Source organism: Sorex araneus, chromosome 5 (genome assembly GCF_027595985.1).
Source record: "Sorex araneus isolate mSorAra2 chromosome 5, mSorAra2.pri, whole genome shotgun sequence".
In the NCBI taxonomy this organism is placed as follows: Eukaryota; Metazoa; Chordata; class Mammalia; order Eulipotyphla; family Soricidae; genus Sorex; species Sorex araneus.
In genome coordinates this window covers 36,327,059-36,349,540 of record NC_073306.1, presented here as the reverse complement: position 1 = coordinate 36,349,540, position 22,482 = coordinate 36,327,059, and the positions used below count along the sequence as shown (strand labels likewise).

Here is a 22,482-nt window from a genome sequence, read left to right as displayed (position 1 = left end):
CTGTCTGGCCCCTCAAGTAGACATTTTGTTTGATAATTATGTATCGTGGAGTTTCCAGTGGAATCTTAAGTGATGACTGAATCTGTCTCATCTGGCACATATTTTAATATGAGAAGCTTATGAATGAAGAGAGGAAAACAACTCTGGGATCAAATGGTTGGGGGCAAAAAGAGCTATATATTAGAAATCAAAATATACGGATTTAAAATCAAGGTTTTCTCTAGGTAGCCAATCTCCAGGCTGGTTCTTCAGTTGTTAAATGCAGCTACTGGATGAGATGTTTTACAAGCACCAAGAGTATCCCACCTGCACAGCAGAGCCTGGCAAGCTACCTGTGGTGTATTCGATATGCCAAAAACAGTAACAACAAGTCTCACAATGAAGACGTTACTGATGCCCACTTGAGCAACGGGATGACAGTGAGCAATGAGTGATCTGACATTCTGTGTTTCTGTATCCCTTTGATTGCAGTGCATGCAAGAAATGGGAAATGGAAAGGCGAACCGACTGTATGAAGCCTACCTTCCTGAAACATTTCGGCGGCCTCAAATAGATCCGTATCTTTTCCGGAGCAGCTTGGAAGGCTGAGTGGCATCTTAGTGTTTCAGTAGAGTCACAAAGGTCTCAAGACCTATGATTTGACTGAATCTTCTCTGTGTGGATTAATCAGAGTCTTATCTTTCCTCTTTATTGCAACCGGGACATATAAAAAGTATATGCATACTTTCTAAAGTCAGAATGGTGGTGTTCCATACACACACACACACACAAACACACACACACTCATGACCAGTCAGAATTAGTCACACTGAGTAGCTCGTTGTGAGTTCTTCCATAAAGTGATGTTTCTAATATTTTTATCTCAAAAGGAATTAATTGTTTGGTAAAAGGAATAATTTGCAGTACTTTCAGGAAAACCAGCTTTAATTTTTTAGTGCTGGGGAAAGAATTAACAGCTATTAAATATCAGTAATCTTCCTGTATCCATCAAGAGAAAAACCCAGCTCCAAATGAGAGCTTCTCAAAATGTGGTTTGTTGACCATCTTTTAGAGATTCCTTTTTGTGGGTTGCAGGAGGAACCTGTGAAAATATAGATTTGGAGCACTTCAGAGGACCTAGTGATCAGAATCTGGCAGTGGGGGCACAGACTTTATCTTTTATAAGGGTTATTCGTGAACTTTTTTAAACCTAATGATCCTAAGAGCTTTAAAATAGATAATGACTGCTTTACCCATACAGGTTTCCCCTCCTATATGAAAGTAGAACTTTTCCTCTTTGGTGTGATTTGGTGCAGTATTTTGGCAGCCTAGTAATGCTATTACCATTAATTTACATGGAAAAAAATTTTTTCTTCTTTTTGGGTCACACCCAGCGATGCTCAGGGATTACTCCTAGCTTATGCACTCAGGAATTACTCCTGGTGGTGCTCAGGTGACCATATGGGATGCTGGGAATCGAACGTGGGTCAGCTGTGTGCAAGGCAAACGCCCTACCTGCTGTGCTATTGTTCCAGCCCAACATGGAAAAAATTTTAAGTTCCAAATCATTCTCCTTTCAGATAAGAAGGAAACCTGCATTTTAGAACAATCACAGGCTCCTCTGATATCAGTATGAAGGTTAATCCCATCATTATTTTGACAGAAACTCACAGGAAATGGTATTTTAAATGAATTCCCTGCAGTAATCGCAAACAAAACATTTTAAGGCTGTGGCTGGGAAAGTGCTCGTGAAGAGATAGGAGCCCTGTGAGAAATAAGGCTGGAGGGGTAGGGGAGACCAACGTTCCATTGCATATAAAGTGACCTTTTGTGGTCCCTTGGGGAATATATGTTTGAATTATCCTTAATAAGCTTTTTGCAGAGCTGTAGAAGGATTTATTCGAGATAAATATGAGAAGAAGAAATACATGGACCGAAGTTTGGACATCAATGCGCTTAGGGTTGGTCGTAAATCTTTTTAAGTTTTCCTTCATAATAAGAAATTTGTATGTTAATCAGGGAAAGGAGCAATTTAAGTAATGGCTGCCAAGATACTCAGATCATTATTTAAAAGTGACACAAAGCCAGTTAATGAATCAAGACTGTGAGGTACTGAACTGACTCCTGGAGGGACAAGAGCAAACCTGTGCTTTGTTTGCCTCGGTGTCCCTTTAGATGTTAGTGATTGTCAATTCCAAATTATTTCTTCAAATGGAAATGTCGGACACCCCAGCTCAAATAGAATAACATGTCTGTGTATGAATATGTGTGTTTTTGTGCATGCATCTAGTTTTTTTTCCTCACAAATGAAGCAAAATGGAAATGTAGGTATAATCACATCACCAGAGTCTCCTTCCGTTGGACTGCTGTACGTGTCCAGTGAGTGCACAGGCTGATTGTTGATGGGACCCTTGTTCCTGGGAGGGTCAGAGACTACCAGTTGCCAAGTACACTTTCCATCCTGTGTATGTGGTTAGGATCTGACATATAATACATCATACATTATATGATAACTAGGGTTATTAAAACCGCATGGTTCCTGGAAGGAGAAAATAAACATGGCCATTGATAATTAATGGAGAACCACTAAACTATTTGGAAACCTTTAAGAAACCTTGGATAAAATGGTACAATAGACTTACATAGGAATGATTTAATTGGTTACTTATATACAGAAGTGTAGAGAATGAGGTTCTCCAGTTCTAAAGTAGATCCTATCTCTTATCTACCTACCAAACTGTCAATCTATCTTTTAAAAAAATTTTATTAATAGTGGGCATAATAGCCAGTAAAATCACTAAGTTTACATGGGGTTCTGAGCCTTTCCAGGTTAATTTTAAATCAAATTAATTGGAATGAGCTACTACTTGAAGGGTAGTAAAAAGTAAAAAGAGCATAAACCAATAGGTGATTGTCCATGAAGGCAGGTAAGTGAAACACAATAACATGTAATTAAATAAAGATAATTTCGCTCCTCAACTTGTATAATATTCTCTTACCTCGAAGTCATCCAGATAAGACACCTGAACTTATGGGGGCTGTTCCAAAAAAATACTTAACCCAAACAGACAGCTTCAGCTTGGAAGTCATCATCAAAAACGGTTTGAAACCAAAGCACAAAGCACACATTTTCTTTCATTTGTTGAAATCTGTGTTCTCTCTGGCTTAGTTTTATTCACTGTACCTTATATAATGAAATAAGAGAAGCGGATATGAGGTAACTCAGAAGATGGGGAAGGAGGGAAGAGTTGCTTAATGAAGACAGTGTCTACTCATAGGGGGACTGTACTCATGAAAACAGTCTGTCTGACTCACAGGATGTTTTCATTTAGGAGGAAACTGCTTCTTGTTCGCAAAAATTTTTTTTGATTTTGATTTTTGACTGGAGCGATAGCACAGCCAGTAGGGTGTTTGCCTTGCATGCAGCTGACCTGGGTTTGATTCCTCCACCCCTCTTGGAGAGCCCGGCAAGCTACCTGTGGCGTATTTGATATGCCAAAAATAGTAACAAGTCTCACAATGGAGACATTACTGGTGCCCACTCAAGCAAATCGATGAGCAATGGGATGACAGTGACAGTGACAGTGACAGATTTTTGACCAAACTGGTGATGCTCAGAGGTACTACTGCAGGCACTGTGTTTGGAGATAGAACCTGCCCTCCATCTAGAATGCATGTGTACCTGCCCTTTGGATTATCTCCTGGCTCTCCAAAATATTATTTTAAAATGCTTTATTTGATATATTTAGATTTAAAAAGCATACTCGGTTCAGGGATATTTTAGTGGTAGTGCACTGGTCTTGCATGTGTGAGGCCCTGAGTTCAATCCCTAGCCCACTGGGAAAAAACAAAACAAAAATAAAGGAATCTTTTGAAACTACATATGGCCCAATGGTAAATCACTTATTTTGGCTGTATAAGAACTGGGTTTGAATCTTTGCACCCCACACACACACACACACACACACACACACACTCTCTCTCTCTCTCTCTCTCTCTCTCTCTCTCTCTCTCTCTCTCTCGCACGCATGCGTGCACACACTCACATATATAGACAAACATTCCTGTGAACATTTATATGCCAAGAATTAACACTAAATGGGGCTGGAGCAATAGCATATCGGGTAGGGCATTTGTCTTGCATTCGGCTGACCTAGGTTCGATTCCCAGCATCCCATATGGTCCCCTGAGCACTGCCAGGAGTAATTCCTGAGTGCATGAGCCAGGAGTAACCCCTGTGCATAACCAGGTGTGACCCAAAAAGCCAAAAAGCAAAATAATTAATTAATTAATTAATTAATTAAAAAGAATTAACACTAAATGAAGTCATTAAATACAGAATTTAAAAATATGGCTTGGTAGAGTATTATTTATCTTGTCAGGGAGCAATCTTTGGTAGTGCTTAAGGGCCAGTCCTGGTCATGCTTAGAGAACCGTAAGTGTTTCTGGGGATTAAATCAAGTTTGGCATCTTATTGGGCCAGTGTCTTATCCTGCATATCCTAAAGTATTCTCTTTTTTTAATGGAAAGATAAAGCATTTTCAAGAATTGTTCTGTATTAAAGAGCCACATTTTAGGCCAGAGAAACAGTTCAACATACTTTTTTTTTTAATTCTTTTATTAATTCACCATGTGGAAAGTTACAAAGCGTTCAAGTTAAAGTCTCAGTTATACAATGTTCAAACAGTTCAACATACTTGAGACATGTTTGCATGCAGGAAGCCAGAGTTTAATCTCTTGCTCCATATGGTTCTCTTGCTCCATATGATTCTCTGAGCACTGAGCCAGGGGTAGCCTCTGAGCACCACAGGGCATAAAATGCAACAAAGTATCATATAAATAGCTACATATATGTGTCATGTAATTATATCATTTTACTGAAAGTTACAGTGGAAAATTCATGCCTACTCTCACCACCACTATAGATAATGGTGGAGTCCCTCTATTTTGTGTAATTATTAGCAAGATGGAACCACTCTTCATATGTATATGCTTTCTTTTCCTTTTGGGGGGCCTGTTTTCTTAAGTTCACTTTGTTGCTCTATTTTTCATCTAAATTATCCTTCCCAAAGCTGGAGATCCAGCCCCACCCCCAGGGAAACAATGGTGAGGGGGTAGAAGTAGCCCTGGCTGCAGATGGTGGATACTTTGTTTAAAGAAGGCATATTTCTAGGGGCTGTTTATTTTGTGTTTTGTTTTTTGTTTCTTTTTTTCTGAAAATGGGGTAGTAGACCAGATAACTTTGGGAACTTCTGAAAACATTTGATGTTAAAAAATGGAACCAATAATATAATCTGGTAAAGTATTATCAAATTACCTCTGAAATGACAAAAAAATAAAACTTTCTAATAGTTTATATTATGTATATTATGTAGTTCATGTCATTTTTGATTTTGGATTTTTTGGGAGGCCAACCTGCTGGTACTTAGGGGTACTTAGCACTACTTAGGGGCTACTCCTGTCTCTTTGCTCAGGAGTCGCTCCATGTCATGCATGGTCCATGCAGGACCAGGGATCGAACCCGGGCCTTACACATGCAAAGCATGCACTTAGCCTATTGAGTTATCTCTCTGATCCCTGTATTTCTGTTTTATACAGGTAACTTATCAGAAAATTTTATTTTTTAAATTTTTTTAAAACTCTCTGGCTTTTTGTTTTATTTATTTTATATTTTCGCCACACCCAGCATTGCTCAGGGGTTCCTCTTGGCTCTGTATTCAGGAATTATTCCTGGGGGTGCTTGGGGGACCATATAGGATGCCGGGGAACTCAGGTCTGCCGCGTGCAAGGCAAACACCCCACCCACTGTGCTATCACTTTGGCCCTTATTAGAAAATTTTAAAAGGGATGCTTTAACCCTTTAAAATCTTTATTGCCTAGTTTATTTGAATTTTTTTTCTAATCTTAAGGCTTTCAATTGAAGCTTTATTTTCTGATTTTTATTTTAGTAGGGGCCAGTAAGCACATACCTGGCTATGCTTAGGGTTTAGTCCTGACTCTGTTCTCAGGGATAACTCTTGGCAGGGTTGGGGTTTTGCACTTGAACCCTAGTCAGCCACATGCAAGGCAAGGGCCTGTGCCAGCACACACTCTCTCTGGTCCCTACTTTCTGATATACTTTTTTTAAAAAAGGAGATAAAGAGTGGGAGGATTTGGAGCCAGGGATGTAGCTCAGAGAGGTGGAACACAGGCCCTGAGTTTGACTCCCGATTCTGCATGACATCCCTCACCCAAACACACACACACATACACACACACCAGCATATCTAGGTGTGGCCCTAGTGGTCCCTGAACACTAAGAGGGGGTGCATCTGTTGAACCCCAACTCATTTGGGCTGAGCACCAGGCCACACAGCCAGGTTAATTATCACTGGTATGGACTCTGGTCCTTCAAGCATTTATGGGGAACCTTCCTCCCCAGATTGAAAGAGCTTATGATTGTACTTCAAAAGTCAGAATATAGGGGCCACAGAGACAATATAGCAGGTAGGGTGCTTGCTTTGCACACAGTTTGATCTCTGGTACCCAGTTTGGTCCCCAGACCTGCCAGGAGTGATTCCTGAGCACAGAATCAGGAGTTAGCCCTGAGAACCACTGAGCACCAAAAATATAAATAGTAAAATCACAGTATATAACTAAGATGAACATGAACTAGTGAGTAAGTTCAAAGCTTGAACAGGTTAAACTTGCATGATAAAGTAGCATCAAATGGGTGATACGTTTTATTTATCTTTTAAAAAAAAATTTTAGGTGTAAACCTAGTAGTGTTCAAGGAAAATGTTGATACCAAGGATTTAAACTGGGGTCAGCAGGATGTAAGGCAAAGGCCTTAACCCCTCAACTTTTTCTGTCTCTGACCCTGGAAACACATCTTAAACTCTGCAGATAGAGTAGGTCAGACACATTAGTGTCATTTCAACAAGGGGAGCAGGTTTGAAGGGTGCTTTGGATAACTTTGAGACTAATGTGGAAATGATCGATTCTCATGTGGCAGGTTTGTCAGAGTCCTGCATTATATTCCATGGGAATTGTGTGTGTCCTTTGTGACTGTTTGGAATTATAATTCATGAACCTGTGAGTCACTGTGGGCCTGTGTTCTTTTTCTTATTTTGTTAATCAATACAGAAAGAGAAAGATGACAAGTGGAAAAGAGGAAGTGAATCAGCTTCAGAGAAGAAAATGGAACCTGTTGTTTTTGAGAAAGTTAAAATGGTAAGTGGGTAATTGTGTTTGTGTGCATGGTCTCAAGTGTGTCTGTGTGGAGGGAAGGGGCGAGAGGCCTCAGGTCTAGAAGGGTGGGGTTGATAGATTATTGTACTATTGCTTCTGGAACAAAAGGGTTCCACACTTAGATTTGCTCATCTGTGGCCATTTCTGCTTCTTTCCCATTGCCTTATTGCTGCTTAATCTGCTCTGTTAACACTTCTCATAGGAACCAGATGGGAACTTGGGAATGGCATCTGTCTCATCTGCGCTAGAGGCACATTCCATGCCAGACTGCCAAGGATGTATGTCACCTTCTGAGCACATGCTGCCTCCACATTAGACCTTCTCATGTTAGATTTTCTGTGCTTCTTTGTCTTGTTGCAATAAAGAATGGTCCAGGGGTCAGACAGAGAGCTCAGAGGGCTGAGTGCTTGCTTTGCACATCAGGAGGCCTGAGTCCAATCCCGGGCACTGGATGGTCCTCCTGAGCACCTCCTGGAGACAGTGCCAGGAGTAGCCCCCAAACAAAAACAAAACAAAATTAATAGTCTGGAAAGACAGGCCAATATGTTTTGTTGTAAACAGTCCGTTTCTGTGTTCTTGCTCTCTTACTTGAAGTAGACACCTTTCCCCATTAGTGTGTCCCCAGACTGTGGCTTTACAGTGGCAAGGGGAAAGGGATTCAAAAATACCTGTTTACTTTTCCTTATAATGTATTTTCACCTTAGCCCCAGAAAAAAGAAGATCCACAGCTACCTCGGAAAAGTTCCCCGAAATCTACAGCACCTGTCATGGATTTGTTGGGCCTTGGTAAGAGTTAGATTTTTTTTCCCGTTCCTATGATCTTTCCCATTTTGATGAATTCTCTTTGACTCCAGTAAGATGGGGTTCTTCCGTTTGTCTTTGTCACTAGATTGTTCTCCTGTGTCCCTCCTGTCCTTAGGGCTCACTCTTGGCAGGACCATAGGGGTGTCAGGGATCAAACCTGGCTTGGCCATGTGCACGGCAAGCATCCCGCCCACTGTACTATACCTCCAGCTTCGGGTTTCTAATTTCTGTACCTTTTCTTTTTCTCCAAAATTGAGGCCCACAGGCCTTTGCCCTTCAGATATTCGGAGGGAAGCCAGACAGCCCCCTGCTGTGGGGCTGCTGTCGCACTCAGGGCTGGGTCTCTGTGTTTGACAGCAGAGCACTGGCACCTTAGGAAATTTGGGGTAAAGCCTCTTTGGAGAGGCCCATCCAAAGTCCATGATTCCGTATGTGTACATGTATGTGTATATTTTCAACCCGCTAGTGGAGTGCTGGAGCCTTCTGCAGGCAGGCTGGGCTTACTGAACAGTGATATATTTTAACTTGGATCTCTCCAGATGCTCCTGTGGCTTGCTCCATGTCCAGTAGTAAGACCAGCAATACATTAGAGAGAGATTTAGATCTTTTGGCCTCGGTTCCATCCCCATCTTCTTCAGTTTCAAGAAAGGTGAGTTTTGCAGCTCATTAGAATTAAAGAGCACCATGAATGAGTGGGTTTGATAACTTAATCCCGGGGCTATACCATGCTTCTTTGGAGGAATTAAACTAGTCTCCTTATTTTTTTTTTCTTGTTTACTTTTGGCCTCAAGTGATGGTTGGGACTACTCTTGACTGGGTACATGGGGGTTACTCCTAGTGGTGCTCAGAGTACTCTGCTTTGCTGGGAGCAAATCCTTGCCTACACCCCTTTGAGCTATCTTTTCATCCCTGGACTGGATTTCTTTTTTTCTTTCTGCTTTTTGGGTCACACCCGGCAATGCACAGGGGTTACTCCTGGCTCTGCACTCAGGAATTACTACTGGCAGTGCTCAGGGGACCGTATGGGATGCTGGCAATCGAACCCAGGTCAACCACATGCAAGGCAAACACCCTACCTGCTGTACTATCACTCCAGCCCCCCTGGACTTGATTTCTATCCTTTTTTTTTTTTTTTGGTCTTTGTTTTGGGTCACACCTACAGTGCTCAGGTTTTACTACTAGCTCTGCACTCAGGAGTTATTTCTGGTGGGGTTTGGGGGACCATATGGGGTGCCGGAGATTGAACCTGGATCAGCCTCATGCAAGGCAAGAACCCCACTTGCTATACTATCGCTCTGGCCCCTGGACTGGATTTTTTTTTAATTTTATTTTTTATAGAATCACTGTGAGATACAGTTACAAAGTTTTCATATTTGATCCACCACCAAAAACCCCCACATACCCCCCTCTCCCTCTGCCTGTGTGGCAGACAATTTCCACTTTACTCTTTCCTTACTTTGATTACATTCAATCTTCAACAGGAATCTCACTATCATTATTTGGAGGTTTTCCTCCAACAGTCAGAAATGTTGGATGGCATCATTAGCTTGTATGTTTTCATTTTTCAGGAAAGGTCGCACGGTTGGACTGGATTTCTTGATTCTTCCCTTAACCTTATGTTATCTCTGTTTATAATCTAAGATTACTATTTATTTTTGTCTCCTGACCCCAAATGGTGGGTTCTTTGAGTGAAATTCTCATGAAGGTGTGTGATACCATAAAGGATGATTCTTTAGGTTAGCTCCTAAGCATGAGTTATTGCTAGATAATTTGTGTGTATGAAACACTTGGGTCTTTTCATCACTACCTTTTGTGGAATACCTACTGTGTACCCCACACACTGAGATTTTTAAAAAATATTACTTTGTGTATTTTATTTATAATTGAGATCTTTACTACTATTACATACAGTCACATTAGTTCCAAAAAAGTTTATGTGCTTAAAATGTTGGAAGCTGTTGATTTAAACTGTGACTTATTTTTATTTGGGGGTGCGGTGGGGTGTGGGCCACATGTGGTGTTTCTCAGGGCTTACTCCTGGCTTTGTGCTCAGGAGTCACTCCTGGTTGGGCTTGAGGGATCATACAGGGTGCTGGGGATCGAAACTGGGTTGACCATGTGCAAGGTAAGCACCCTGCCTACTGTATACTATCTCTCTGGCCCCTTTGACTTCTCTTTTATTTTATTTTAAAAATTGGGGAGGTGCACACCTGGCAGTGCTCAGGAGCTACTCCAGGCTCTGTGCTCAGGGTCATTTGTGACATTACCTTAGGGACCATGTGGTGCCCCAGATTGAACTTAACCTCTCCCATATAAAGAATGTGCTCCCACATACAAAGAATATGCTCTCTCTCCAACCCTTAATCCTATTTTTATTTTATTTTATCTTGTTTTATTTTTGTAGAGGTCACTCCCAGTTGTTCCCAGGGACAACCAGAGCTGTACTCAGCCGTGCTCGGGGGGACCATGCAATGATGGGAGTCCAGTGCAGGGCCTCGCGCGTGCTAGGTATAAGCTGTACCATTTGAGCTATCTCCCCAGTCTATTTTAATTTTGTTGTTGGAGCCATACCTGGTGGTGCTCAGGTGCCACTGGGGTCATTCTAGCAGTGCTGGGGCAGCCTGGGTGCCATTTAGTGTCGGATCAAATCCAGTGTTCCTCCACTTAAGCCATATCCCAGCCCCAAGCTATGAATTTTTTTTTGGGGGGGTGGGGGGTGTGCAGATCTAAGCTATGAATTCTCACTGCAGCCATTAAAAGAGCAACCACCTGAGAGGCGCGTCCTGCAAAGGATGCTCACTGTTCTGTTCTCCCCTGCCCTCTTTGCCCCAGGTCGTAGGTTCCATGCCAACTGCAGGGAGTGCTGGCTCTGTTCCTGAAAACCTGAACCTGTTTCCAGAGCCAGGGAGCAAGTCAGAAGACACAGGCAAGAAACAGCTGTCTAAAGACTCCATCCTTTCACTGTATGGATCCCAGACGCCTCAGATGCCCGCCCAAGGTAGCACTCATGGAGATCCTGGCCGTGTGCCAGATCAAGGACTTAAACAGACAGGGATTATTTGTTGTGATGGGTGTTTCAAATAGCCTGAAATGGCGTCTCTTGTGAAGCTGCAAAGTGCTAGCTGATAGTTTTCACGTAAGCCACTTCTTGTCTGGGCGCTGGGAAGTCTGACTCAAGGTCTAGATCTAGACTCTACGAGGGGAGAAGAGTATTTCAGTGGCCCACTTGTAAAATTAATTCCTTTATTGTGTCGCAGAACATTGTGAGTTGAATAGTCTGGACTCTGGATTCTCACTAGAAAGAAGTTGTGAAGTTTGAGGGTTTGGACGGACGGTGCCCTTCCCTCTTTATCAGTTCTTTCTCTGTTCTCTTGGCAGCAATGTTCATGGCTCCTGCTCAGATGGCGTATCCTACTGCCTATCCCAGCTTCCCTGGGGTCACACCTCCCAACAGCATAATGGGGAGCATGATGCCCCCGCCAGTAGGCATGGTGGCTCAGCCAGGGGCTTCCGGGATGGTGGCCCCCATGCCCATGCCTGCAGGCTATATGGGTGGCATGCAGGCATCAATGATGGGTGTGCCAAACGGAATGATGGGCACCCAGCAGGCTGGCTACATGGCAGGCGTGGCAGCTATGCCCCAGACTATGTATGGCGTTCAGCCAGCTCAGCAGCTGCAGTGGAACCTTACTCAGGTAAGCTTACCCACTTTTCCTTGGATAACTGTTCAGGGTTTTTGTTTTGTTTTGTTTTAGGGTCCAGCAGTAATCAGGGGTCAGTCCTGGCTGTGCAAGTACCCTACCCCCATACCATCTCTCTAGCCCTAGGACAGGCATTTGAGCCTTCCACATAGCTGTCCCACTTTGTGATTCCTTACGGGTTAAATGAGAGAATGTCAGAGATATTAATAGGGTTAGCTATTTTTTTTCTCTAGAGGATATATGTGAATCAGACTTTCTGAGGATTTCTGGGTTTCTTTTGACTAAAGGTAACTGCGTAAATCTTAGGGGAGTAGAGGGAGGGAAGGAGAGGGAGGAGAAGAAGAGGAAGAGAGAGGTGAGAGATGTTTAGATTTCTAGAACAAGAAAAATTAACTGGGTTCCATCCCTCTCCCAATCCCACCTTTCAAAACCTATTATTTACATGGAAACCTGCACACATAACTTCCTAATAGCAGTATACAAAAAGACAACAATGAGAATAATATTTTTAAGACACTCAGGTATGTAGGAGGCATATTTTAAAACCACGCATTCCTTCAGGTATTAAGTAAAAATCTTAAGTATGCAAGATGCCAGAGAATTTTTAAATTACAAGTCTTTCTGGAGTAATTTACCAGAAGAGAAATTTAATCCATTTAGGACTGAAGACATTTTGGCAAAAAGACTGATAATAGTTGAATAGTTCATTGAGAATATAAAACTGAAACAAAGATGTCAAAGTGGAAGAATATATATTGTATTCTGACAAAGAGAATCAGCACAACTGAGAATAATGTGAAAATAAAGGAAAAAAAGGAAAATGGAATAAATTAATTGATTGTTGCATAGGAAGTAATTGGAAGTCAAAAGACATAATAATCAGACAAACCAAAAGGTAGAAGATTGAAATCGAAATAAAGAAGACTGTAGACAAAAGATTTTAGTGTTGGGGCCAGAGTGATAATACAGCAGGTAGGGCATTTGCCTTGCATGTGGATGACCCAGGTTTGGTCTCCTGCATCCTAGATGGTCCCCCAATCACTGCCAGGAGTAATTCCTGAGTACAGAGCCAGGAGTAACCTGAAACATTGCCAGATATGGGAGGGAGGGAGGGAGGGAGGAAGGGAGGTAGGGAGGGAGGGAGGGAGGGAGGGAGGAAGGAAGGAAGGAAGGAAGGAAGGAAGGAAGGAAGGAAGGAAGGAAGGAAGGAAGGAAGGAAGGAAGGAAGGAAGGAAGGAAGGGAAGGAAGAAGGAAGGGAGGAAGGGAAGAAGGGAGGGAGGTAGGGAGGCAGGGAGGGAGGGAGGGAGGTTGGTTTTAGTGTAAAAATTATCACTTAGAACAAAAATAAAAAACTTTCTAAACAAATGGAATTTTCTTTAATTTAATTTTTGCTTGGTTTGGTTTTGGCTTTTGGTCTACACCTGGCAGTACTCAGGGCTTTTTCTGGCTCAGCACAACACTTTGCATATTCCCTTACGGTTTTTGGTGATGTTCGTGGGGTTTTGGGCCACACAGAGGCCACACAGAGCATGCTCCAGCCCCACAAATGTAATCTGTTAGAACAAAGAAAATAAAGAGTAGGAATTCTGCAAATAAACAGTAAACGAAAATATGATTGAATTGGGACCAAACACTTTATCAGTCATGTCCATAGGCAGCTATTTTATGGAAAGGAAAGGAGGTTCGGATTGGTTCACAAAATGGTGCTTAGGGGGCTGGAGCCAGAGCATAGTGGGTAGGGCCTTTGCCTTGCACAAGGCTGACCCGGGTTCGAATCCCAGCATCCCATATGGTCCCCTGAGCACTGCCAGGAGTAATTCCTGAGTGCAGAGCCAGGAATAACCCCTGTGCATCGCCGGGTGTGACCCAAGAAGCAAAAAGGAAAAAAAAAAAAAAAACGGTGCTTAACTTTATACTCAATACATAAAATACATAGAAGCAAAGTGATTCAGAGTAATGAACATATTGGCAAAGGAACACCAGACAGGTAGTGCACACGTGTGCACAGACGCTGCCTTTATCAGATTTATTATTTTGTTTTGTTTTCTATATCAGATTTAGATGGCAATCTCATATTTGCTTTATGAAAAGTATTATTCTCAAGTACTTGTGGCTTAGCCCTTGAGGCCCCTCTGCACCACCAGGAATAACTCTGGGAGCATCTAGCACCTTCAGGGATGAGCCTGGTGGTCTTCAGCACCGCCCAGTCAGCTCTGCACCCCCCAACCCCTAGCGTTGAACTACCTGTTAAGATTAGCTGAATAGCACAGTTAGCTGAATAGCACTGCTTGGTGGCCCACATTTTTCTGTCTCTGGCATACTCTGTATTAATGTCATTCTTTGAAGAGTCTATAGAAGTCCCAGGTAAAATTAATGTGGGCTTTTTGCTTTTTTTGTGTGAATTATTTGAGAGCCAGTTCTCCTACCAAAAAAAAAAAAAAAAGAATCATTTGATAGCTTTCTCTTTTATGGGAGTCAGTTATGGAAAGCTATTTACCAAGGTTATCCATTTTGTCTGGGTTTTCAAATTCATTTATCAGAAGTTACGCTGTTCTCAAAAAAAAAAGTCATGCGATTCTCATGAATTTTTAAAATTACCTGTTTCAGTGATTATTTCTCCCTCGTCAGTTCTTATTTTAAATTGTCTGTGCTTTTTTTATTCCCCCTCCCCTTTCTCAGTTAGGCAACTAGTGGTCTGTTTTGTTCATTTTTTTTGTTTGTTTTGTGATGTGAAGATGTTTTAATTTTCACACATAAAAAAACCCAGATTTTGGATTATTGATTTTTTTTTCTATTTTCTACCTCAGTTTCTGGTTTATCTTTACTATTCCTTCCATTTTCTTTCATTTGATTTTCTTCTCTTTTTTTTAGCTTTCATGGTTGCTTTTCACTTTTTTTTTTAATTTATAAAGTAATGAATTGCTATAAAATTGATGGAAACATGTGGGAAAAAGACCCATTAGCTACTTCTTGAGGCCTTACTGGCCCGAGGTGGAATAATTTGAACATCAAAAAGAATGGTACTAATGTATTCTAACATGATGAAGGGAGAAATAAAAAATGTGAGCCCATAGTAATATAAATATTCTTTCCTTTTTTTTCTTTTAATGGGCATGGGACCAAGTGGGAAAGCTTTCCTTAGAAAAGAATGACAATGATTGTAGTAAAACACAGAATAGCTGTATCTTCTCAAAGAAATATCCTTCGGAGTACTTATTTTATTGATTCTAGTGAAAAACATTGTTAATTATTAGTCAAGTGATCAAACATAAAAGTAGTACCAAACAGTGGAACAGATTAATAGCATAGCCTCCTGGCATCTTGTTCAGTGAAAGACACAGAATCACTTACATGGTAAGTGAGTGCCAAAGAATTTAACCTGAATCTAACCTTGAAAATATGGGATAAACCCAAATTAAAGGATTTCCTGCAAAATAACTAGCCTGAGTTCTGTGGTTGTTTCGCTTGGTGCTCAGGGGCCTCCAAGCATCTGTCTGCTAGTGCCGGGTGGGGTAGGGTGGGGAATGCCCAGTCAGGGCTTGGCTGAATGGCAGGCAAGCACCTAACCCCTCTCTGTCTCTCCAACCCCTGTAAGGCATGTTTCATGCAGTAACTCTTGCTTTTGTTCCCTGGCAGACATCAGTCTTTCTGTCTCGTTCATAAAGAGACTCAGCTTCACGATCCCATAGACTTGACTACTCTCCATCTTCTCCCGGCACCTTCCTCTCATACAGTACTAGCTTAGAAATAAGACAGGAGATGGGGTGCAAGGGACCTCCGTGCTCTCAGGGGTAGCTGTGGCAAGTTAACAATAGGCCTAGTCTACTGAGAATGAGAGACCAGGAAGGAGAAAGGGAATAATGTCTCCTGCTGCTGTGTCGACTAGCTTCTGTCTCTCCCTGAGCTTTAGTCTCTGACAACACCTCCCTTTTGGTCTGAGGTCCTTCCATTAATCTCTTGGGGTTCAAAGCAATTATGTTCCCCCTTGCATTCTTCTCCCAATCTCCACCAACAGGAAGGTTCCTACCATGCCTTTTGCACGCATTGGTGGCATGTCCACAGCCTGAACTGAAAGTTTGCTCTCTCCCTTACAGATGACCCAGCAGATGGCTGGGATGAACTTCTGTGGAACCAATGGCATGCTAAACTATGGACAGTCAATGAATAGTGGAAACGGACAGGCAGCCAATCAGACTCTCAGCCCTCAAATGTGGAAGTAAAAACAAGCTCCTGTTTGGCTGACGCTGGCCTCGTTGCTACCCTTCTCCTCTTTCCCAGCTCCCCCACCCTGCCACACCCCCTTTCCCTTCTCCTACCTCTTTCTGTTTGATTTAGAAATTGCTCAAGTCCGTTCATCATTTGGAATTTGGCATTCTGCTCAGCCCAGCCTCTTCCCAAACATGCTGGCCTCTCTGTTGCTTTTTCGTTGTACATGTGCCCCTGGCCATCCTGACTTCCTTTGCCACCTCAGCCCCAGTTCTCTCCTGGCACCAGCACCTTAGGACGTGTTGGAGAAAGCGTTTAAACTGAGGGAAATGTGTGCGCCATTGCGTCCCTTTCCCCCAAAGTTAAACCTCCTGTCAGACTCTCCAAAAGGTACACAAGTGTTGTGGTTTAGACCAAGAGGTGAGTGTTCAGAGATCCTCCTGTATGTGTTAATCAGCAATTTCTGTGTATCTAAATTTTGGTTGAAGAAGGAGGCACCATGCTTCCATGATGTGTGGAAATGAAGAAAATGCTGAAGTCAAATTAAATACTCCTTAAATCTCAGATCAGGTTAGCCCTAGCCCTGGGGTGAGGAAAACCTCTTCCTATGAGGATGAGCAAAAATGTCACTCTCCTTTGCCCTGACTTGCTTTCTGTTTCTGAGGCTTCAAGATGTGCTGCTTCAACCAGCCTGTTTTAGCACCAAAGACTTTACGAAGGCTCCCCTAAAACATACTGGGCTTCCTCACCCCCACTCTGCCTGCGGTAGGACCTGGGTCCACGATTGCAGGGCCTGCTGCTCCAGCGGGACGCAGAGCTTAGTGTGTGTATTGCTCGTCTGTGTGTGTGTGTGTGTGTGTGTGTGTGTGTGTGTGTGTCTGTTTGTCTGTCTGTCTGTCTGTGCGTCCACCTCCCACTCTCATCATTTCCTCTGGAGATTGTTGTTTTGTTTTTAAATTTAGGTTTACAACAGAGAGGAATTAATTTATCAACAGCTTAAACCTGTTGCCAGTTTTTCTTATAGTTGAAAACAACATTTTCAATCTCATTTGATCACTCCTTTCCTCTTTTTCCTGTCCCCCAGTTTGCCCATCACTCTGTTATGCCTGTGCGCCCCGGGCTGCGCTGTCTCCCCACCTGTCCCAGGTATCTGGGGCAAGGAGTCTGGACAGCTTTCCTCTCCGTCATTGTTCATCTCACTTGAAAATTAAAGAAGAAAACTTTGCGTAAAAGATCTCATCTGTGGGAACCACAATTCCTGGTTGTCTTTCTCCTGTGTATGTGTAAATTCCTTAATAAATATTTCAGGGAAGGACTGTTTGGCTGTTACTGTGTGTCAGTCTTACACATGGGTAAGTTAAATTCAGATTTTGTGCTCTCTAGCAGACAGTTCCTCCACTTTCTATATTAAAAAGAATTCCTTCCTGGTTGGGGCCAGAGCAATAGCACAGCGGGTAGGGCGTTTGCCTTGTACGCAGCCCACCCGGGTTCAATCCCCAGCATCCCATATGGTCCCCCAAGAACTGCCAGGAGTAATTCCTGAGTATAGAGCCAGGAGTAATCCCTGAGCATCCCTGGGTGTGACCCAAAAAGCAAAAAAAAATAAATAAATAAAAAAGAATTCTTTCCTGATATACCAAATGAGTAGTCAGGCAGAAAGGTTTTTCTTTTTTCACCACAGCTGTATCTGGTTTGTAGCTAGGGAAACCTCAGAGATCTGTAACTTGTAGAAACATAGAAGGGGAAAGCTAAGAACACTTTCCTCTCAACAAACAGAGAAGCCGAAACTTGATTTTCTCTCTTCCTTCTTTTAAGTAGACTTTTTGTTTTGTTTTTTTGGGTCACACCTGGGGATGCATAGAGGTCACTCCTGGCTCTTGCACTCAGGAATTACTCCTGGTGTGGCTGGGTTGGGGGGAAGAGACCATATGGGATGCTGGGAATCAAACCCAGGTCAACCACATGCAAGGCAAACGCCCTACCCGCTGTACTATCACTCCAGCCCCCCTTTGAGTAGACTTTTAAAATGCTTTCTGATGTAAATGAGAGAGGAGCAGAGTGGCCAGAGGGAGTGACTCAGGAAGACAAGGCTGTCAGTATTCATGGTTCTGTGGTTCTTCTTACTCTGTCACCTTGGCAAGCAAATAACCCCTCACGCACTCTCAGTGTAAAAGAGAGGTAATGGGAGGGCCAGAATGTAACCCCAGTCCCTGAATTCAGTCCCTGAAATTCATTATTGTCCCTGGGCACCTTGCACCAATCAGTAAGACCCTGGTCATCCCCTGATCACTGGACTAAGCACTGGACTCTAGAGCCCAGCATTGCTGGAAGTGACCATCGTCCCCTACAGCCTCCTCCACCCACCCAGTGTAGCTGTGTGTGGCCTTTGCTTTAAAAAAAAAAAGTTGGGGAAAAAAAAATAATAAAAATAAATAAATAAAGTTGGGGCAGGTTGATCATGTAGCTGTGTATCTCATGGTGATTCAATTAAAAAAATCATTGATTAAAATTAAAAAAATTAAAGGGGGGAGCAGGAATAATAGTACAGTGAGTAGGGTGTAGTGAAACTTTTGGTTATATACATACATACATATGTATATATATACATACATATGTATATATATACATATGTATGTATATGTATATACATACATATGTATATATAATTAAGACCCCAATGGTTTACTGAACTGTTCATAATAGAATTCTTTCAGGCATACAGTATTGCAATACCAATCCCACCACCACTGTCCCAGGGTCCCTGCCATCCCTGATCCTGCTCTCTTGGAACAGACAGATAATAAATGCATTTCATATTGCTTGCTCCAACAAAACAAATAAATGACAAATGAAATGATCAGAAGATAAATCAACAAAAGTCCATTCACAGTGATTAATTGCTATATGATTGTAACCTATGTAAATAAGGAAATTCAAATAATTTAATGTAATAACAGTATACTGCTTATTCTCATTTACATAATTAAGTTTTCAACTCTGGCATCTAAAACATTAAATTTTATTTTGTACTTGAATCTTATTGTGCTAATCATCATATCTTCCCTGATATAAATGTGGTGCAGAATAGGCTTAATTTTCTCTCTTAAGTTTGATTATAGATATACCTGTGATTCAGAAATTCTACTCCTAAGTATATACCAAAGAGAAATCCACATACATGATATTTAAAGAGACAAATGTAGAGGCTGGAGAGATATTGCTGTGGCCTGGCACTAGCCTTGTATGTGGTCGACCAGGTTCAGTCTCCAGCACCATCAGCCCCCAGAAGCTGACAGGAGTGATCCCTGAGTACAGAGCCAGGAGTAATACCCAATCATGGCCAAGTGTGACCAAAACCTCCCCCCCTCCAGAAAAGAGACAAGAATTTTTATAAAAAATAGATTTTCATCATAAATTCTTATTCAGTAATCGCTCTAACTGAAAATAATCCAGATGTCTCATTTGAAAAATGGATAAATTGTAGTGTATATATAAATCATGAATATTTGTGTTGTATATATGAAGCTAATGTTCCATAATACCTCACAAACTTAAAATATTGTGATATATTCATACAATTTGTCATCCCTTTGCTCATTGATTTGTTCGAGCGGGCACCAGTAACGTCTCTCATTGAGAGACTTATGGTTACTGTTTTTGGCATATCCAATACACACGGGTAGCTTGCCAGGCTCTGCCGCATGGGCTAGATGCTCTCGGTAGCTTGCTGGGCTCTCTGAGAGGGGCCGAGTGAAAGGCGAAAGCCCAACCGCTGTGCTGTCACGAATACTAAACTATAGTACTGCACCGCACTGTCATCCCATTGTTCATCGGTTTGCTACAGTGGGTACCAGTAACATCTCCATTGTGAGGCTTGTTGTTACTGTTTTGGGCATATCGAATACCCCACGGCTAGCTTGCCAGGCTCTGCCGTGGGGGCGGGATATTCTTGGTAGCTTGCCGGGCTCTCCGAGAGGGACAGAAGAATCAAACTGGGTCGGCCGCATGCAAGACAAATGTCCTACCTGCTATGCTACCGATCCAGCCCAGTAGAATACTAAACAGCAACAAAAATTACCAAACTATAAATATATATAACCACATAGAGGAATGTCACAAAATAACTGTTGACCACATTTTTCACACTGATACTAGAAAAAATGTAGACTCAGTGATGAAACATCCCTAAGCATGTGAGCATAACCCCTTTGATAGTAGTCTACATCTGGATGTCGCTCAGCCAGAGAGCTCTTGCCTCGAATATGTGAAACCTTGGTTCAATCCCCAGTCTACATAGCCACATAACATTTCTGTTTGTTTTGGCTTGGGGCCACATCGGCAGTGCTCAGGGATTACTCCTGGCTCTGCACTCAGGAATCACTTCCAGTGGGCTATGGGGACCATACGGGATGCTTGGAATAGAACCTGCTCAGCTGTGTGCGAGGTAAATGTCCTACCCTCTATACTATTGCTCTGGCCCAACCACGTTTTCATACGAATGAAAATAGATCCCTATTACTTAAATTTTATTTTTGGTTTTTATCAGTTACCCAAGAATATCTTTTTTTTTTTTTTTTTTGCCTTTTGGGTCACACCCAGCAATGTTCAGGGGTTACTCCTGGCTTTGCACTCAGGAATTGCTCCTGGCAGTGCTTGGGGGACCATATGGGATGCCAGGGATTGAACCCGGGTCGGCCGCGTGCAAGGCAAATGCCCTACCCGCTTTGCTATTGCTCTGGCCCCAAGAATATCATTTTAAAAACAAAATTAAGACCCAGTCTGGGTTTATATGTTGCATTTAACTATTGTGTTTATTTGGCTTCTTTTATTTAGGAACAAGACTTCTTTTATTTCCATGGTGGGGTTTAGGGGACCATATGTGGTGCTAGGGATTGAACCCAGGTCAGCCACATGCAAGGCAAGAGCTCTATGGCTGTTGTACTATTGGTCTGACCTCAGCCCTCTATAACATCTGATAAATATTTTTGGATTTATGAAGCACATATAGCTTGGGGTGTTGGCCAATCCAATTTGGGGGTGACCTAAGATTTGCTTACCTCGAGTGGAGCCCAGAATAACCAGTTTTCATCCTTTTTTGAGGCCAAAGGCTGTTCTGTTTCCAGTCTTTATGCATTCATAAATCAACAGCAGACCAGGATAATACATGGAAACTGACAAGTTCCAGTTAAAGAGCCACAGGTAGTCAATTATGTTTTTTAAAAGCTTACTTTTCCCAGTGACCTGGTAGGAATTGAATCCCAGATCATGAGACCCTCAGTGTTAGGGGCCCGAGCTGCCCAGCGTGGGCAAGGGAGCGTCACCTTCCTGAGTCATATCCATGGAGGTTATTCAATGTCAATATTCTTAGTTTTTTTTTTTTCTCTCTTAAGCTGATAGACGTCACTGGAGATTTTTTAAATTTTTGTTTTGTTTTTAGAATTGCTGCCCAGCAAGTACAGACCTGAGTGGGAGGAAGGTTGGGAGTTTCAGGCTTAGTGGAAAAAAGTTCATACATTCCTCAGCCCCTTCTCTCCCTCAATTTCAGCACAACCAGGCCCTCACTCTGCGTATCCTCTCCCGAGTGTCTCCCAGCTTCCTGCAGAGGGAAATGACAGCCAATAAGCCCAAGGGTGTCACAGGAATGCAGGGGCTAAGTTTTGTCAACAGATTAACAGCCTATATTCTATTTTTAGCATTCTGTTCCTTTCCCCAGTTTTCAGAAGGCCCTCGAGGCTTTTTTTTTTTTCTAATTTGAGATTCCGCACTGTAGTCAGATTACTTCTTGGCTAGCCCCACTGCTCACTTGAGAGCCAGCCTTAACAGAACTCATAAGGCTGTCGACACTTGCCCATCTGTTTTCATTTTCAAAATTTTTGTTGTTTTCATTTCATCTATCCCTGTAGGAATATGTCTTTGGTTTAAAGTTCACTTTTATCAATCACGATGGAATTTTGTGAGAGTGGAGCTCGGTATATGTATTCTTGTGCTCTTTTATCTCTGTTATCCCGTTGCTCATCGATTTGCTCGAAGCGGGCACCAGTAACATCTCTATTGTGAGGCTTGTTGTTACTGTTTTTGGCATATCGAATATGCCACGGGTAGCTTGCCAGGTTTTGCAATGTGGGTGGGATACTCCAGGTAGCTTGCCAGGCTCTCCGAGAGGAACGAAGGAATCGAACCCGAGTTAGCCTCGTGCAAGGCAAACGCCCTACCTGCTGTGCTATTGTTCCGCTACTCAACTTAAGATGAGGACTGAGGTAAGTGGTCAGATAAGACCCTTCCTTTGGTAGAGGTATAGTTTTCCCAGAGAAGGGGGCTGTGGACTGAAAACCTTAGAGAAAAGGCTCTTGTGGGAGAAGGGTTGTGACTAGTCCTTGGGAAGCGCCACATTGTCACGGACTTTCCCTTTAAGAAAGGTCTCATTAATTCCTATTTCTCCCATAAAATGACTATACATTTGTACAGTCTAGTTTATTAATTTTGTGGGGCTTAAGGAAAGCAAGGGAAAGATGATTTGTTCAGCTTTGTGTCTCCCTCACTCATCCCCTACAGCACGCATCC

The 22,482-nt window shown here is 42.4% G+C and overlaps 1 protein-coding gene across 2 annotated transcripts in view; it reads left to right on the top strand.

Moving 5' to 3' along the window:
• The window catches only part of SMAP2 (small ArfGAP2), a 49,091-nt gene extending 31,854 nt beyond the window's left edge, over positions 1-17,237 (top strand). For both annotated transcript variants that reach the window (XM_004614215.2, XM_055138960.1), the window contains 8 exons: positions 472-557; positions 1,862-1,940; positions 7,105-7,191; positions 7,914-7,995; positions 8,553-8,662; positions 10,846-11,011; positions 11,392-11,708; positions 15,810-17,237. In XM_004614215.2, the coding sequence (XP_004614272.1) occupies positions 472-557; positions 1,862-1,940; positions 7,105-7,191; positions 7,914-7,995; positions 8,553-8,662; positions 10,846-11,011; positions 11,392-11,708; positions 15,810-15,935 (1,053 nt within the window). In that variant the 3' untranslated portion in view covers positions 15,936-17,237. The remainder of the gene's footprint in view (positions 1-471; positions 558-1,861; positions 1,941-7,104; positions 7,192-7,913; positions 7,996-8,552; positions 8,663-10,845; positions 11,012-11,391; positions 11,709-15,809) is intronic.
• Positions 17,238-22,482: the final 5,245 nt, after the last annotated feature.